This window comes from Pan paniscus, chromosome 3, assembly GCF_029289425.2.
Source record: "Pan paniscus chromosome 3, NHGRI_mPanPan1-v2.0_pri, whole genome shotgun sequence".
Taxonomy (NCBI): Eukaryota; Metazoa; Chordata; class Mammalia; order Primates; family Hominidae; genus Pan; species Pan paniscus.
The window spans coordinates 154,635,885-154,654,943 of NC_073252.2; the positions used below are offsets into that span (position 1 = coordinate 154,635,885).

The 19,059-nt window shown below is 36.0% G+C and overlaps 1 protein-coding gene across 2 annotated transcripts in view; it reads right to left on the bottom strand.

Annotated features, from left to right (window-relative positions):
- Nucleotides 1-16,425: 16,425 nt before the first annotated feature.
- The window catches only part of PDGFC (platelet derived growth factor C), a 211,165-nt gene continuing 208,531 nt past the window's right edge, over nt 16,426-19,059 (bottom strand). For both annotated transcript variants that reach the window (XM_034959316.3, XM_003822558.6), the window contains one exon: nt 16,426-18,016. In XM_034959316.3, the coding sequence (XP_034815207.1) occupies nt 18,004-18,016 (13 nt within the window). In that variant the 3' untranslated portion in view covers nt 16,426-18,003. The remainder of the gene's footprint in view (nt 18,017-19,059) is intronic.

Sequence of the window (19,059 nt, forward strand, 5' to 3'; positions counted from 1 at the left end):
TAAGGAGAAAAAATCTTCAACTGACTATAGGGAAAATATAGATAATTTTACTACTGTATTAATGGCAAGTATCAAACTATAAATATTTGACAAAGGTGAGCCATATGGTCAGACATTCTCCATAAATAACCAAAATTTATTTGATTTGATTTTATAAAAATAATAATTAAAAATATTAAGCTAAACAGACAGCAAAATAAACTTTAAACTTAATGGGCTCCATATTTGACTAAAGCATTTTCAAAGAGACAAAAAGGGAGAATTATTTATCCAGACAAACATTCTACATACAAGAAAAGAAGCATGTGGAGTATGCACATATTTGGAATTTTTTAAAGTAACTTCCAATGCAGATGAAATTTTTGTGCAGTGGAGACCCCCAAAAAGATCAAACAACTTTATTTTATTGCCTCCTTGATAATGTCCTAATGTTGTACATAATTCAAGCTGTGGAAAATGGTTTCAGCGATGAAGAAGATATCTTGGGCTGATTAAACACTCATGTAAGGGAAGAGACACCCCCTCAAAAAAAAAGTTCATTTGTACCATCATTCATTTTGCTATAATTTATTCATAATAAATGTTAAATGTTAGCCAACTACCATCATACTTATCACGGGAATCCACTTGTTAGTAGACTCAAAGATGTTAATCTAACAACAAAAAGTCATAAATGAAATGTTGACAGAGAAGATCTAAATAAATGATTATGTATTCATGGAATGAAATATTATGAAATCATTCAACTAAATTATTCAACTTGAATGACATGGAAAATGTTTATTATATTAATAGCAGAAAGCAGGAAGTACTGACATTAAGATACCAAGTTTATAAAAGGTAATGGGAAAGAATTATGCCAAGAGTTCATATTAGGAAATATTTTATTAAGAGAAGTCTAATCAAAATACTCTTCCAAAATTTGCAGCTGGGCATGGTGGCTCATGCCTATAATCCCAGAACTTTGGGAGTCCAATGTGGGCAGATCACTTCAGGTCAGGAGTTCAAGACCAGCCTGGCCAATATGGCAAAACCACCCTACTAAAAATACAAAAATTAGCCAGACGTGGTTGTGGGTGCTTGCAATTCCAGCTACTTAGGTGGCTGAGGCATGAGAATCCCTTGAACCCGGGAGGCAGAGGTTGCAGTGAGCTGAGATGGCACTACTGCATTCCAGCCTGGGCGACAGAGCAAGACTCTATCTCAAAACAAAACAAAACAACAAAAGAAAAAAAATGCATTCAGTGATAGGCTTTATCAAGGGAGGCTCTTTCTGCTGTTGTCACATTTGCTTCATATGTTGAGAAATGAAATATAACATGTAAATTTCATTTTTGAATGGTTTGAAGGATATGTGTATTTTCTGAAACAAATATGAAGCCAAATTTTAAATGGAAAAATTTCACATCAGGGACACAGCTTACTGAGAAGTTAGAAACCTGTTGGAGGCATGTTCCAGCAAGAGTTCTTTTCCTATTTTATCCCATCTAAATTGGGACTATGTTGCCTGAGCCATATGGTTTTCCTCTCCGCACGTGGTGAGGTTTGCTTTCTTAGAGGACAGGGAGGTTGGGGAGGGGAAGGCCGCAAAATCTGAACATGTGAAAATTAGGTGGTCGCAATGTTGGAGGTGAGTTTAAAATTGACTGGAGGTTAATGTGCTTGAGCTTTTGTTGCACTCTCTGTCATCTCTCCCATAATTTCACCAAAGAAGGTTCTGTTTTCTTTCTTTGTAATTATCACTGACACACATCTGGCAACTTAATCCATGAGAATCTTCCTGTAGCTCTGCAAGGAAGTGAAATTCACCTTGCTGTAGGTTGGTGCGTGAAAATATCCTTGAACTTTACGTTTTAAATGCAGTGAGGCTGCAAGCCCGATTCCCACAGGCACTTATTTGCAGGATCTGCTTTCATTGGGACTAACACACAAGTTAACAACTGCAGTGTTGATAAAAGAGATCATCTGTAAGTGAAACATACTGCTTCCTGCCGTGCGGCTTCTTTCAATAGATCCAGTCTTCTGTATACTTTAATTACAAATTCAGGCTTATTCCTAATACTTTTTCAGAAATTCAGAATTTGAAAAAATCATTAGTGCATTGTCTTCTAACTCTGTTTGTTACATCACTGATTCATAACCTTTTTCCAATCAAGAAGCCTTTTCACAGTGTTAGAAAACTAGTTTTTACAAAATGGCTACGTACCACATTCTGAAGTTCACAAATAATTTCAAGCACAACCATTGGCCTCAGTCTAAGAGCACTTGCTCTAGGTACTAAAACCCATAAATGGAATTCTGTAGTAGAATTTGAGAAACAGGAAACATTCTACTTGAGAGCAATGCTGAATTCTTGAGAAAATTCTATAATGGAATCCTGCTTTCCCGTTGATTTACATTGCAATTGTAGATATTCATAGCTAAATAATTTGTTTTTATCAAAAGATGCAATAGAATTATTCTTAGAAAGAAGAATCCCTCAAACACAGTAACATTCCTAAAACAAATTATCAATGAACAACAAATTTTTAAACCTGAAGAAAATACTAAGCCAACACATTGAGACGCAGGATGTGTAATTTATCTTAATGGAAAAATTCTGCATGTATTTTTTTCAAACAAAAGATATGTTTATCCTTCACCTCCATACTTTCTTAGGCCATCTTTGTCAAAATACATCTCTGGCCTGTGAGTTGGCAACACGATTGAATTAGTTTGCAACTCAAGATGGCAGGAGATTAAACAGAATACTTTGAAAAATACAAGTATCTCCTAGAAAGAACCTCAGTGAAGGGATTGTCTAAGAAACAGAGGTAAGAGTGGTTTTTTGACTAAAATATTTGTAGAGGAATACAAAGAATAATTTTATTTGTTCAATAAACAAAATATGGGTTGAGGCCGGGCGCAGTGGCTCACGCCTGTAATCCCAGCACTTTGGGAGGTCAAGGCAGGTGGATCAGGAGGTCAGGAGATCGAGACCATCCTGGCTAACACAGTGAAACCCCGTCTTTATTAAAAATACAAAAAATTAGCCAGGCATGGTGGCAGGCAGGCACCTATAGTCCCAGCTACTTGGGAGGCTGAGGCAGGAGAATGGCGTGAACCCGGGAGGCAGACCTTGCAGTGAGCTGAGATCGCCCCACTGGACTCCAGCCTGGGAGACAGAGCGAGACTCCATCTCAAAAAAAAAAAAAAAAAAAAAAAAAAAGTGGGATAAATAGTAAAGGATTATAAAACATATTTTATGGCTATGACAAAAATGAGTACAATGAAATTAATGAGAGGAGTGTGGAAATGTAAGAATATTCTCTGTTGAAGAAAGCAGAAAAAGAGGCGTATTTGGATTTAAAAAAATAATAATCAAAAGAGGAATATTGCTGGATTATTCCATAGACAACCGTGCCATGTACAGCACAGTTGAGAACTTAGGGTTTGAGAATTTTTTTTGTATTGTAATTACTAAAAGGGCACTGAAGCAAAACATCATATTTGAAGAAGATCTTGATTTAGCAAACATTTTCAGAATGCCTGTTCTAGGATAAGCTGAAGATGTTGTGAGTTGAGTAGGACCTGTGCCTCCTTGAGGTTGTTGTTCACAATCTACTGAGAGAAGAAATCAAATACCATGGTTGCAGGTGCCTATAAGGCACAAGTGATTACTAACATCTAGTGTGTAACACCCACTTTACATAATACTTTATTTTCATAATCTAATTCTCAGTAGAGATCCTCTGATCTCTGCTCTATACATGAGCAATGTGATAAATCAAAAGAGATTAATAAATGGCCAAAAATCATGTAGTTACTGCCAGGACTGAGAGTTGACTCCAAAGCCCCTGCAAAACAGCACAAGATAACTGTTGTTTAAGGCAATCTATGAAGCATACACGCAACATTTGAGCTAGATCTAGAAAAAGTATAGGTTTTGCAGTAAAAGAAAAAGGGAAAGACATTTAAGGCAGAAAAAAATAGCACCTATGAAGATACTGAGCTGAGACAAGGCATGGTGGAAGAAATGACTGATGAGTAGGGTTAGTAAAGCGTCAGGACTCAGAGTAGCATAAAGCCATGTGAGCTTTACTGCATGATGTGACATAGGAGGTTTTTGAGAAAAGGAGGGATCTGTGTTTTAAATCCATCTTTGCAGCAATAGTGTTTTGTGTCTTTGTGAGACTGAGGTGCTGGAGAAGGGGCAGAGGTAGTGCAGAAAGACTAATCATTGGCAAGAAGAAATATCAATTAAGAAATTTATAATAGGCGGGGCACAGTGGCTCACACTTGTAATTCCAGCACTTTGGGAAGCCAAGACAGGCAGATCACCGGAGGTGAGGAGGTCGAGACCAGCCTGATCAACATGGCAAAACCCTATCTCTACTAAAAATACAAAAATTAGCTGGGCGTGGTGGCGTGTGCCTACAATCCTAGCTGCTCTGGAGGCTGAAGCATGAGAATCACTTGAACCTGAGAGGTGGAGGTTGCAGTGAGCAGAGATTGTGCCACTGCAGCACTCCAGCCTGGGCGACAGCGTGACTCTGTCTCAAAAAGAAAAAAAAAGAAAGAAATTTATAATAAAGCTTGGAAAACAATAGTGGCCTAAGCTGAAGCAGAGGGTACAGAAAGGGCCAACACAACAGTGGAATTGAGGTAGCTGACAGGATGCACAGTGGGCATGGAGAGTGGGGGGCGTTCAGGATGCTCCCTAAGTTATTAGCCTTAGGAGGTAAGGTGGATGCCAGTAACTCACTAATTGAGAAACCAAAGAGTAGAAGCAGGTGTGAGAAAGGAAATTGATAAGTGTGAATTCCATCGTCAGGTGGGTGGTTCCATTGAAGTGAGCTGGAGCTCCGAGACAAGAGCAGGGCTAGAGGTATACAGTATGAATTGACCAACATAGGGCTGGTAGTTGAAGTCATGAAAGTGCAAAGGTGGAGTCAGGAAAAGCATATAAAGAAACAAGAATTCATAGACAGCAATCAGCATAGGAGATGGAATGCAATGTTAAGGTCCAAAAAGAATAGTATCACACATATTCACCGACAGCCTGGTCATGCACTGACAGCTAAGGTCATGAAAGAGAAGCAAGAATAAGGGTAAACTGTGAAACAAGAAAAGAGAGTTTCAAAAAAGAGTAGGATCACACATATTCACTGACAGCCTGGTCATGCACTGACAGCTAAGGTCATGAAAGAGAAGCAAGAATAAGGGTAAACTGTGAAACAAGAAAAGAGAGTTTCAAAAAAGAGTAGGATCACACATATTCACTGACAGCCTGGTCATGCACTGACAGCTAAGGTCATGAAAGAGAAGCAAGAATAAGGGTATACGGTGAAACGAGAAAAAAGAGTTTCAAAAAAGAGTAGTATCACACATATTCACTGACAGCCTTACAATATAAAGTCATGCATTTCTTTTGTAAAAGTCAGTTGCATCAGCATCAGGTTCAAGAATTCTGACTTGCAAAATAACTGGTGGTTGTCATTGACTACAAGCTCAAGGCACATCAACACTTGTATCACTCTACGAATTCAGTACTTCTCAAACTTTACAGAAGATAGAAATCATTGAGAGACTCGTTAAAATATAGACTCCAGTTCAGTAGGTCTGTAGTAGGGCTCTAAATTCTGAGTTCTTAACAAACTCCAGCTACTGCTGATGCTGCTAGTGTGTGAACTCCACTTCTAGTAGCAAAGTACTAGATCAGCTAATGTAAGTGTAGGCTGCTTTAACAGGATCACTACGTCTACATCAAAGGAGGTTCTAGTTTCAGTGTTCTTTGTAACTTGCAAACCAATTTTAAGATAAGTGGGGAACACATAGAACACAATAATCAAACCACAGTATCTGAAGTCTGGTTACAAGCACTAGTAAGCTTTACTTGTAGAAAATAAAACATGGGAAGAATTTGGAAGTTGTTTTTTTATTTGAAGTAGACAGTCTTAATTGTTAAAAAGGTTAGGACCTAGTCTCAAAAATGAAAGTTCTAGGGAGGCTGATTTGTTTTTTGTGGATTGTCCAACAGAATCCCAGCCCAGTGAATAATGTCTTCTCTCTCTGCAAATGTTTTCAAACAAAGCTTTAAATTTAAGTACTGGAAGAAATCTCTGAGATTACCTGGTTCAAACTACTTACAGATCTAACAGATGAAGAGGAAAGTTGGAGGCAGAATGTATGTTGCACTCAGATTATGTTGTGAAACTAGTTACTGCATTGAAGACTTGATGACCTAAAAGGTAATTTTAACTCTATCGCTTACACTCATAAATTGGAGAAATTATGTACATTTCTACAGACAAATTTGATGGTCAACTCATTAAGCAAACAAAAAGGGAAATTTAGTTTTTTGTGGGGAGGGGCATGGGAAGGAGGGTTTCTGAAAAATATCAGGAATTTGCATCTATAATTACATCAAAACACTATGGAGGCATTTAACCATGGTTACACACGATTAAGTCACTGTAAATTATCTCATTGACCAGTTGAAAAAATTAAAGGCCTGAGAAAAGTAATTTGGATATTTATTTCTACATGTATCAATTCAAAATTAATTGAGCAGTTACTAGGTGTGAAATCTTAGACTGCTTTTTGAGCATGGTGTGATGAATTTACTTCTATGGGATGACTGATGTCCTAGGGCTGCCCATAAAATTTGAGGAAGAGAAGAGCTGGGCTGAAAGTTTGAAGCCATTCCTTGTCAAAGTATTTAAGTGTCTTTGAACCAAAAGTTGATAAGCTGTAACTACAGGGTGGTGAGGTGGCTCATTCATGACTTTATGCAACCCTCATCATGCCTGATGGAAATAGCAATCGTCTGTGGATAAAGGGTAGAGGGTTTCATGACCTGTTTTGATCCCAGGGTTTGGCTGCACACCTAGGACAGAGGTTTTCCTAAGTAGATATTGGGAAACACCTTTAATACAGCTCCAAACTAAAAATGAAGCTTGCTTTCACAGAAGGAGGACATAGGCTTTGTTTACTCAGGGAACCTTATAGCTAAATTTAAAAGCAGATGTATGTCTGTGCAAAATAGCTTGCCTTCTCCCATAAATAGAAACCAAATATGAACCTCATACTTTTCTTCAAATGTTTTTTACAGCATTGTGTGTGATGTTGACCAATTATTCAGTCATGTCACATTCCCACTTCCTGAGTGAATCACCAGCTGCAAAAATTAAGATGAAAAACTTTCCACAAAAGAAATCATTACGAAGTATTTAAGCATCTTTGGATAAAAGACAGTTTAAAAAACAAATCACTGTGATTTATGACCATGCCAGTTAAGATTGCAATAAGACTTATGTCTTGCTAACAACAATTTGTGTGCTTTTATTTCACAATGATGACAAAATATATTGTCAAAACAGATAAACTTTATGTAATACAGTAAGACTTTGATTTAACAAATCATTCACAATAAGTCATCAAAATATATAATGATAATCAAAATTCCTTGGTTGAATTATTGTATCTTCCAGAACATATATAAAGATACTCAAAGTAAAATTGGTAAGCTTAAGCCTTTTCATGTCATACTTTGTGCTTGAGGTCAGTTTCTTACTTATCACAGTGGAAAAGTACAATAGTCCCTTGAGCTCTAGTTCTTTGATGAGCTAGGCCAGAAGAAGCAGACTCAGTCCTCTTCCTCTTCCCCGCCCCACCACTATTATACTTCAATTGCTGGGAAAATCAAGTTTTCAGATTGCTGCTTTAGGACTGAAAACAAAGCAAATCAAACTCATGTCAATGAATTATTTATGTAATTTCTACTTTCCTTGTAATAGATTTTTTCCTTCAATATATATGACATGGTTTAGTTGTTGATCTATGAACACATTTGAAATTAAGGTTATCAATCTGGAAATTTGGAAGACAACTACTAATATAGGTACTATTATTAAAAAAGTTAAAGGTTAGGATACATTAATTTTACTTGTTCAAATTAAACATGAGACAGCAATAATACATCTTATTTTTCAGATTTTAAAGATTACTCCTCAAAAATTGTCTATTGCTTGTTATTATTAAATATATAGACATTTTAGTTATGTTAGAAACCAGGTTATTTCATACAAATTATATTTTATATACATCGCTCTGTCTGAGGATGTCGTTGGAACTGGTTGTCTATTGGTAAGTCCAGGCAGCTACTTCTTAGAATAACTATATAAAAACTGATTTTTGCCTCCTACAATCCCTTGGTTAATATGAACTTGAATAGTATTTAGTGGGCTGTCATGAATTAGACTTACATTGAAGCTGTCATTTAAGGGAGTAATACTGAGATCTTTAAACAGAGTTAAAAGTTGAACTTAGTAAAATATTTACTTATAAGTTGGATTGAAGATCATTACAAAATTTATACTAATTTGATTTTTCCTAAACAGATGAAAAACACTTGTAGATAATGTCTTAAATTTAGCTTAGGAAATTATTGTATTTCCTACCTGAGTTCTGTAGAAGAGCCTATGTCACAAATGAGATTAGGATGATATCCCAATGTTCTCCATGATGGGCAGAATATCCATAATCTTCCTAGTATGAAGTAGCATTAATAACATTTTTAATTGAATCTATAGCAAGATTGAAATATAGACTGCATATGTTTCTATAGGGTCATATACTATTTAGTTTATAACTATAAAATGAAAATAACATATCTCAATAAAAAATAAGCATTCAAGCAAAAATAAAATTATTGGTAAATTATAACAATTTATGATCTTAAAATGTTTTCTAACATCAGGATATTAGTAGTGAAAGGGAGCTGAATCACAGAAACAAAATTCCAACAAAGAGTTAATTTACTAATAGAATTCAATGAAAGAGACACACTTCATGCTATACATTTTAGAGCATGATCATTTAGGAATGAAGGAGTAGCTTATGCTGATGGTGAGACTTAGGATAAATCTCATTCTAACCTCATAGTCCTGAGATAAAATTCTAAGCATCCTCACTAATACGGCCAAGCTTGAAGAGAAGCAGTTTGAGGAGGTAGTATCCTCTTTTCTCTGTTGCAAGTAGAGGGGAAGAAAACATGGTTTTGGGGGAGATTCAGGTGAAACGTGGGTATTGAAAAGTTCAGACTGATGCCCTCAGATGAAAGTGTTGCCTCGACGTCTTCACACTGAGTGATGAATAAGATCCAAAGCCTGTTTCAGCTGTTCCCTTAGTGCACTGCATGAGGAATGGATACAAGCCTCTACCAGAGTTAAGCCCAGCAATAGATATCGTGACAGAGCTGAGCAGAATTCCTTCATCAAAAGGTTGCACTTTCCTCCAGTTGTTCTTAAGCTCCTTTTTCCAAATGAAATAGAAGATTAAGTAGACTGTACCTAATCATTCAATTATAGCTCAGTTTGGCAAATCCGTTTTAGAAAAGTGAAAATGGAATCAAGAATTCACTCTTCCCATATCAGAGTAAATAGTAACCAGGACATAAACTATGAACCATGTAAATAATCAGAAAAAAAAAATAAAGGCATGAGAATTATGCAAATATCTTATGTTAAGAAAAGGAAGAAGAAAGGAAGGGGGAGAGGAAGGGAGGAGGAAGAGAGAGACAGAAATAGAGAAAGAGAGACACACACAGACAGAGGTAATAAACAAGTTTGGAAAGAGAAATAACCTAAAAAACAGAGGAAATTTTCCCCAAGTGCTTCACATTATACAAGTGTTTATTAAGACATAAACATAACTTAAATGTTTACTAAATGTTTTTACTTTTTTATATTAAATGTATATTGTTATTCAATGTTTATTAAATAATAAACAATATAATAAACAAAAATGAGGATAGTTGTTGAAGAGGTAGGCTAAGATGTAAGAGGGCTTAATTTTTGCAGCTTTTAAAAAATTTTATATTTAATTTTTGTGGATACATAGTAGGTTTATATATTTATGTGATACATGAGGTGTTTTTTAGAGGCAAACAATGTGTAAAAATCACATCACAGATAATGGGCTATTCATCCCCTAAAGCATTTATCCTTTGTGTTACAAACAATCCAGTTACTCTCTTTTAGTTATTTTAAAATGTACAATTAAGTTATTCAAAGGGCTTATTTCCTCTTCTTTCTTAATAGCAAATGAACACATACTGACTGAAATAAAAGCAGGTGCTTAGGAAATAATTCCATGCTTTTAATGTTTTCAATAATTTTTGCAGATTTAGTGATTTTTTAGAAAGTTATATCTCACGTTGATAAAACATTTTCCAAAATGCATGTTTTTCCTGCTTCATTTCAATTTTTTGTTTATAAGTTTCAAGTTTCACTAAAAAATACAATGTCACCCCATGTGACCCCAGGTTAAATGAAATAATATCTATTAGTCAATCATTGCCAAATAATGCTGCATAACAACACTCTCAACATTTATTAATGACATGGTTTGGCTGTGTCACCACCCAAAAATTTCATCTTGAATTGTAATCCAAACTATAATCCCCATGTGTTGGGTGAGGGACCTCCTGGGAGGTGATTAGATCTTGGGGGCAGTTCCCCCATGCTGTTTTCATGATAGTGAGTTCTCATGAGATCTGATGGCTTTATAAGGGTTTCTTCCCCCCTTCATTCTGCACTTTTCTCTCCTGCCACCACGTGACAAGAAAGTGTTTGCTTCCCCTTCTGCCATGATTGTAAGTTTCCTGAGGCCTCCCCAGCCATGCAGAACTGTGAGTCAATTAAACTTCTTTTCTTTATAAATTACCCAGTCTCAGGTATTTCTTTATAGCAGAGTGAGAATTAATATAAGTAGCTTCCAACAAGAAGCATTAATTTCTCACTGAAGGATCTGTGGATTGTCTGGACTCAGTTGGATTTGAAAACACAGCATGGATTGGATTCAAATCTGCTGCATGTTTTCCCCTGGTGATAGCAGAAGTCAAAGAAATCAAACCCATCTGTGCAAGCACATTTGAAGCCTTAATACACATTACAGGCACTTTTTTTGCCTTTTGTTCAAGCAAGACATATGACAAAGACTAAATTCAACAAGTGGGAAAATATACTCCCATCACCATTAGGCCATGGCAAAAGTACAGATGTCAAATATTACTGTATGAGACAGAACTGAGACCAATGATTCTATCACATCATCCATTTTTTTTTTTACCTATATTCTTCTATTCATAGAGAGTAGCTTGAAATGATGTACACTGAGGTGACAGAATTTGGGGGATTTTTCTTTTACTTTATTCCTCGTTTGGCGGGAGGGGGAGAAAAACTTTATTTCTTAAATACTACATTATATACAACTATAATTTTTTAAAAGAAAACAGCCTTATTGCGATACAATTCACATATTGAAAAATTCACCCTTTTAAAGTGTATAAATCTTTGGTTTTTAGTATATTCACACTTTTACAACTATTATCACTATCTAATTTCAGAATATTTTCATTACTCTGGGAAAACCTGAGCCCATTAGCAGTCTTTCCCCATTTATCCCCTTTCTGTAGCCCTTGGCAGCACTAACCTAGTTTCTGTGTCTATTGATCTGTTGATGCTGAATATTTCATATAAATGGAATCATAGAATATGAATGGCTTCTTTCACCTAGCATAATGTTTTCTGGGTTGATCCATACTGTAGAGTGTATAAGTACTTCATTCCTTTTAATTACCTAATAATATTCCATTGCTTAGATATACCATACTTTGTTCATCCATTTATCAGTTGACCGATGTTTTGGCAATTTCCATTTTTTGGCTATTGTGAAAAATGTGAAGAATATTTCTGTGCAGAATTTTCAGTTCTCTTGGGTATATGCCTAGGAATGAAATTGCTGAGTCATATTTAGTCTATGTTTAACATTTGTAACAACTGCACATTTCCCAAAGTGGTTGGAACATTTTATAATCTCACCAACAATATACCAGTTCCAATTTCCCCACATCCTCAACAACACTTTCATTTTATTGTGGTGTCTTTGAAGCACAAATACTTTTAATTCTGATGATATCTTGCTCATCCTTTTTTTTTTTTTTTTTTTTTTTTGTAGTTTGTGCTTTTGGTGTCCTGAGAACCATGGCCTAATACAAAGACACACACATTTTCTTCTAAATGTAAGGTTTTATCTCTTACATTTAGGTCGTTGATTCATTTTGGGTTAATTTTTACACATGGTATGAGGAAAGGTTCCAATCTTATTCCTTTCCATGTGCATATACTGTTGTCTTCACACCATTTGTCGAAAACACTATTCTTTATCCTTTGAATTTTCTTGTAATTCTTGTCAAAAATCAGTTGACTATACATTTAAGGATCTATTTCTGGATTCTCAATTCTATTCCATTGTTCTCCGTGTCTAGCTTTATTAACTTTACCACACTATTTCTGTAGCTTTGTAGTAAGTTTTGAAATCGAGTAGTGTTACTTTGCACTTCTTCGAGATTTTGTTTTGGGAGTCTTGCATTTCCATATGAATATTAGGATCAGCTTTGTCAATTTCTGTAAAAAAGCCAGCTGGAATTGCATGTGGAATTTTAAAAAATTATAGTTATTAATCCAAAAATACATACTCTCTACAGAAATAGTTAAATTCTTCTTTAAATTGCATATAAATTTATATTGGATAAGATTTACTGCAATAGGTTAGCAGTTTTGGAAGAAACTCAATCTGGTATAGGTGGTGTGCAAATGCTTTCTGAGGCAGAGAATAAAGAGACATAATTAGTATTTTAGTAAAGTGAGAGGAAATTATTGAGCTAGGTAAGTGCAGGAACAGTGCCCCACAAAGAGAACACAGTATGTGTTAGCATGGAGATATATGGAGACATCAGTATTTTCAGGAAACTGAGTGTTCACTAGAGTTGTACGTTAGGTTTGATGATGCAAAAATCAATCAGCATTTTTTCAGTCAGTCAGGATTATTCATAATCATCAATCATGGATATCTTCATATATTCATATTTTAAATATAGTTTTAAATTGACAGTATTTAATCATACTATGGAAAAAGTGTCTAAGATACAAATAATACATAAATGTGTTAATCTCTGTAACTTTAAAAAGAGTTATCTGAGATATCTGTCATGGTACCTGAGATAGGGTTGGCAGGAAAGTCATTCACTGGCAACCAAACACATTCTCAAAGCACTGTTAAACAAAAAGTAATTGTATCACCTTGCACCAAAAGGAGCAAGACTTTTTGGCTTGCTCCTTTTAGGGTTAGGGTTGGTCCTTTTGGTAGATGCCCCAACAGTACTAGTAGAATGGACTGTTTACCACTAAAAAACACCCAGTTCCAATCTACTAACTTCATTTTATAGATTAGGTAGCTGAAGTTTAGAGATATCTAGGAACTCTAGAGTTGTTTCATATTCAGTGAAAAACACATTGGTTCATTTGTATATTTACTTACTCATCAATGTAAATTGTTTCTGACCCCCTAATTTGATTAAATTCCTAACTAGGCATTGAGGGAAAGAAGAATGAGATAATTCTTGCTAGGAGTGCAATTAGACTGGGGGTCTAATGAGAAATCAAAATGGGAGCAAGTCATTATAATATGATATGACAATATTTGTAATTGAATATCCCTGGAAGCATAATGGAAATGGTGCCAGTGGGACTGAAGGTAGGAAAGAAAGCTTCACTGAGAAGTCCAGTTGAGCTGAGACTTAAGCAGAAGTGACAGAGATAGGTAAGTGTAGGAACAGCACTCCGACAGTGCTCCAAAGAAAACACAGCATGGGCCAGCACAGAAATTTGAGGGGATATTGGTATTTTCAGAAAATCACAAGTATTCATAATATTGAATTGTATTATGTTTAATGGTACAAAATGAGCAGAAAATAGTAAACAATGGCATTTTGAAGGATTCTGTCCACGACACAAAGATTAAAGTTTAATCATGTGGAGTTGCATCATAAAATTTCCACCCAAGTGACAATCAGATTTGTCTGAAAGACCCCTCTGTTAGTGGAGTAAAGGATGGATCAGAGGAGAGGGAGAACAGAGACAGGGAGAGGGGGAGTCAAAAAATGGAGCTGTTGCAGGATAAAGGCGGTGAGACGTGATGAGGGTTTGTATTAGGGCAGGAGCTACAGAAATGGAGAGGGAGAGACAAATACAAGACAGATCAAAAAATCAAAGTCAATGAGACTTCCTGATAGATTACATATGGGGCATGTAGGGAAAACAGTATGTAAAGCAAGTGATCTATTGCAATGGATTAAATGTTTGTGTCCCTGCAAAGTCATATTTGAAGCCCTAACCCCCAATGGGATGGTATTAAAAGGTGGAATCTTCGGGAGGTAATCAGGTCATGAGGGTGGAGGATTGTGAATGAATAGGATTGTGCCCATACAAAACGGTCCACAGAGAGTTATCTCACCATCTTTTCCATAAAGTGAGGACATCACAGAGATGACAGTCTGCAATTCAGAAGACAGCCTTCACCAGAACCAGACCATACTGGTACCCTGATGGTGGACTTCCAACATCCAATGGTGAGAAATAAGTTTCTGTTGTTTAAAAGCTTGCCAGTCTGTAGTATTTTGTTACAGCATCTGAACTAAGAGTTGTGCTGTATTTTCAATTTTCCTACTCCTTCTTGTGAATGTAAAGGATGTTGTAATTTTTAACTGTGTTTATAATACATAATTGGAACAGTCCAACATATCAGAAGGGAGGCTATCACATTATCCTTTTAGAGATAAGGATATTACATTAAGTGTAAAACTTGCATTTTCTGCCTTTTCTTAAACCAAATCACAAGCAGAAGTCAATGCACCTGGAGACAGGGATGCACTGGAGGTAACCAAACCATAGTCAATGCACCTGGAGACAGGGATACACCGAGGGTAAGCAAACCATAGTCAATGCACCTGGAGACAGGGATACACCGAGGGTAAGCAAACCATAGTCAATGCACCTGGAGACAGGGATACACCGAGGGTAAGCAAACCATAGTCAATGCACCTGGAGACAGGGATGCACTGAGGGTAACCAAACCATAGTCAATGCACCTGGAGACAGGGATGCACCGAGGGTAACCAAACCATGGTCAATGCACCTGGAGACAGGGATGCACCGAGGGTAACCAAACCATAGTCAATGCACCTGGAGACAGGGATGCATCGAGGGTAACCAAGTCATAGCCAGGATGTTTCTCACAGTGTAGCTTCTCATTACTTTGGTCTTTGCACCTTTTCCAAGTGCACATGAGAATTATTAGATGAGGGAGGGAATGTAGAAATGGGATGCAGAAATGAAAAATGTAGACATGAACACCTGCCTCATGACATTTAAGGCTTGTTTTTATTTTAGTAAACATCACTAGGCAAAACAGCCCATGGCTCAAGGACAAAGGCTTGAAACAGATATCATACACAAAACAGTGTGTGGTCAATACAGTCAATACTTACTGGACTTCTCAGAAATTAGGGTCACATGTGCTATTTATGTGTGTGTGTGTGTGTGTGTGTGTGTGTGTGTGTGCGTTTAGTAAAATACACAGGACGATCTATGAGTAAGTGATTATAAAGTGGTTAGTCCTCACATGGTAACCAATCACCGACTGGCAACTGAGAACTGGTACCTTTATGATCTCTTCTGGCTGTCAAGATTTTGTAAGTAAACAAAAATATTAAAAAAGGGAAAATATATTTCGTTCAAAGATTGGAAACAATAGATTAAACACAGTTAAACAGGCTATTTACTAAGACTTAGTAGTCTTTACTATACTAATGAAAGTTGTAAATTGCCAACTACTTACTACTTGGCATAGATAGATTCCATATATCTAGTTGGCCTCTATATGGATAGGACAAAACTAGGAAAAAGTAAGGAAGTAAGACAGAACACATAGGCTCATTTTGTTTCTTTGTTTTCCACATAGTTGGAGAAGGGCAGAACTGCAGGTGTCAAAGCACAGGAAAAGGGTGCTTGCCTGAAGAGCAGTCTGAAGACAGAAGGCCGTGGACACTAGACATCTCTGGCAAGTTGAAAGGCTGAGGAAAGGATGCTGAAGATACCAGCCCTGAATAGGAGTCTATGTCTGGAACTGAGGAACCATATCTTGAAGTGTGCAATGTAAAATAATCCATACACCAAATCAATTTATGCTCACCCCATTTAGTAGTTGCCAGTGACAATGAAGACATGAATGGAAACCTGCAAGTTTTTTTCCAGTTTCATACTACCATACCACCTATCACCAAGCATTTCATAAACCATACAACTTTCAAGTCAGGTGAAACTTAAATTACCAGAAATCTGTATTAAGACTAGTAAGAAAAATAAAACCACTGCTCAGAGGCATTGGAAACAAGAGGCAGAGAAGGCTCACAGGGATCTTCCCTTTTTTTGTCTTTTGAATTGACATATGCTTTTGCTAAATGAAAATCATAACAGAAAATTTTATCTTTCATTTTCTCAGAGTCCAAGAGATAAATCTTGAGTGCACACACACACACACACATTTCTCCCCAAAATAGCCACATTCTTTTATTTGATGATTCAATACATTTTTAATCCAAATAGTCACCACATAACCTAGGCACGATATTAAGCATTTTACAAGCAAAATATTTTACTGATTTTCTTTTAAATTGCCAGAGTACAATAAGTGAACTGGTTAAGAGATATACTTCTGTACATAAAAATATCCATGTATTTATACAAGTGTATGGAACAGAGTTTAAGATAATAAAACCACAACATCACAATAAATAGGATGTGTTCCTACTGCACAGCACAGCACGCTTTGTCAGGAAGCTGCCAAGTCTTTTTCAAGGTGCTTTATGTTTTTCTGAGCTAGGCTCAGATTTCCCCAAAAAAGGAATAGGTTAGTAATGGCTGGATCTGAATGTCTACTTTCATAAGTTGCTTTTTATTTTCATCTCCAATAACAGGAATGGAAGATATGATAATTTAATTATTTTCAAAAAGTCTTTGCAACTTACCAATTCTATTCCAATTCAGTTTTTTAAAATGCAGATTAATCTAACTCTAGCACCATACGAGAATGAAATACATGTATTTTGTCAGAGCAACAATATTTTATATCATCTTTGTTCCTCTGGCTATAACAATTCTGTTTAGAAAAATTTACCAAGCTAAAAATAGTTGATCTAAATTGTCATAAAAAAGAATATTAAATACCTTTGGTAAAAATAGATATATTTAACAAGATTAGAAAAGCCAACAGTTATAATGTCAAAAGGAGAATATAAAAATGTACACAACGAAACAAATAAACTGACTTATCGATAAAGTGAAGATAAGGCCACTCTTCTTTTCAGGTTTATCTCTTCCAAACCATAAATGTAGTTCTCTTCTTCTAAATGGCAGAAATTTTAATAAGAAATATGAAAAATCCAGTCTGTCCTATCGGCATGACACAAGTTTAATTCATAGCAACATAGTTCCTTTTTAAAAACCAGGTTTGTAGTACATAGAATGTTCTGGTTTACATATGTGAATATGAGCAAAAAAAAAAAAAAAAATCCAGATTTTATACGATTTTAGGCCCAGGACATGGAGCTTTAGAGTTAAGCAAGGCAACGGAATCAGGTGTTCACTTGCACAGTTTTTTTCCTGTACTGACATTACCCTAAGCTGTATCGAAAGAACTGAAATACAGAACCCAGCTAGTGGAATACGTACATGGTAACTCTGAAACTAGCTGGTGATCTATTTAATACAACATTTAATTTTCTTTCCATGATTGAAGACCTTTTCTCCTGTCCTTTAGGCCTCCTCTCAAAAGAGCTGTTGCACAACTCCTAATTCTGTTTGATGTCTCCTCTTTCAGAATGCACTGTAAATCCTGAAGATGAAAGGTCCTTGAAGCAAACAACTGAGATTAAGGATGGAGATAACGCATACGTTCTCTAGTAGAATCAGCCACTGCACTGCACAGCTCTGGGCAAGAGCTGCTGGTGGTGATGCGGCTATCCTCCTGTGCTCCCTCTGCACACACAGTCACACTCCTCATGGTGCTCCAGGGCCACGTCGGTGAGTGATTTGTGCAATCCCCTGACACCGGTCTTTGGTCTCAACTGAAGGACCTGAAAGGGAATAATAGTAAGCCACTTTTAAAAATCAACGAATGTCTATGACTGGCTTTTATAAACAAGTAACGTTTTAGAAAAGAATCTTGCGGCCCAAGAAAGACACACATTTTAATTTTTCCTAGAGCACGCATTATGAAAACACTCTCCCACCAAAAAAAAAAAAAAAAAAAAACATCATCGTTTCATGAAAGCACAGACATTTTAATGCCAACAATTTGGAAGCATTCTGTCTCTGAATAAGGAACAGTACTTAAATGGAAAGACTCACCACGCAATTGTTATTTTATTTATCTGACTCTTTTAGAATTTCACCTTAAGTATTTTGGAACTACCAATATAAAATTCGTTTTTCTGTTTGTCTCTTTCTTTCACTCATTCATTTATTCACACATTTAACAAATATTTATACTTGATGCAATACACTCAAGTGCAGAAATACTGTGGAAAGAAACATGATCACTCCACAGCTGAGTCTGCTCAATTATGCCACTCATTAATTTTCTTGGCTACACTTCAAGTCCTCTATAAACTTGATGAGATGGATTAGATGTACTTCATAGACATCAGCCCCAGTCACAGCTAACTTCCTGCAGCTGGATCCTACTGTGCAGTGAGAAGAGGTTTGGCAATAATAACAATGATGCCTCTATTAAATAAAGTTATCTGCAGTTCAGATTGTCAAGGTTTTAATAAAAATACAGCAAGATTGACACTTATACTACACATATTTCCTCTTAATACTATGACAAAAAGATGCAGTTGTGTATTCTATAAAATATTAATTAAAGTATTTGGTGTTGCTACCTATTTAAGTGTATTACATTTTATTTCTTATGACAGAAACAATAAAGTTTAGGAAATTGTATTTTGTTTGGATTATGAACAAAGGCCAGAGCACAAAATAATATGAAATTTTCTAGCATCTCTACTTTTTGGATACGACATAGATAACCTCATAAAGCCATTTCTAAAAGCTACCAGTCCTAAAAATGTTCATTAATCCAAAAAGGCACAAGTCAAGTCTTATGACTGTTCTA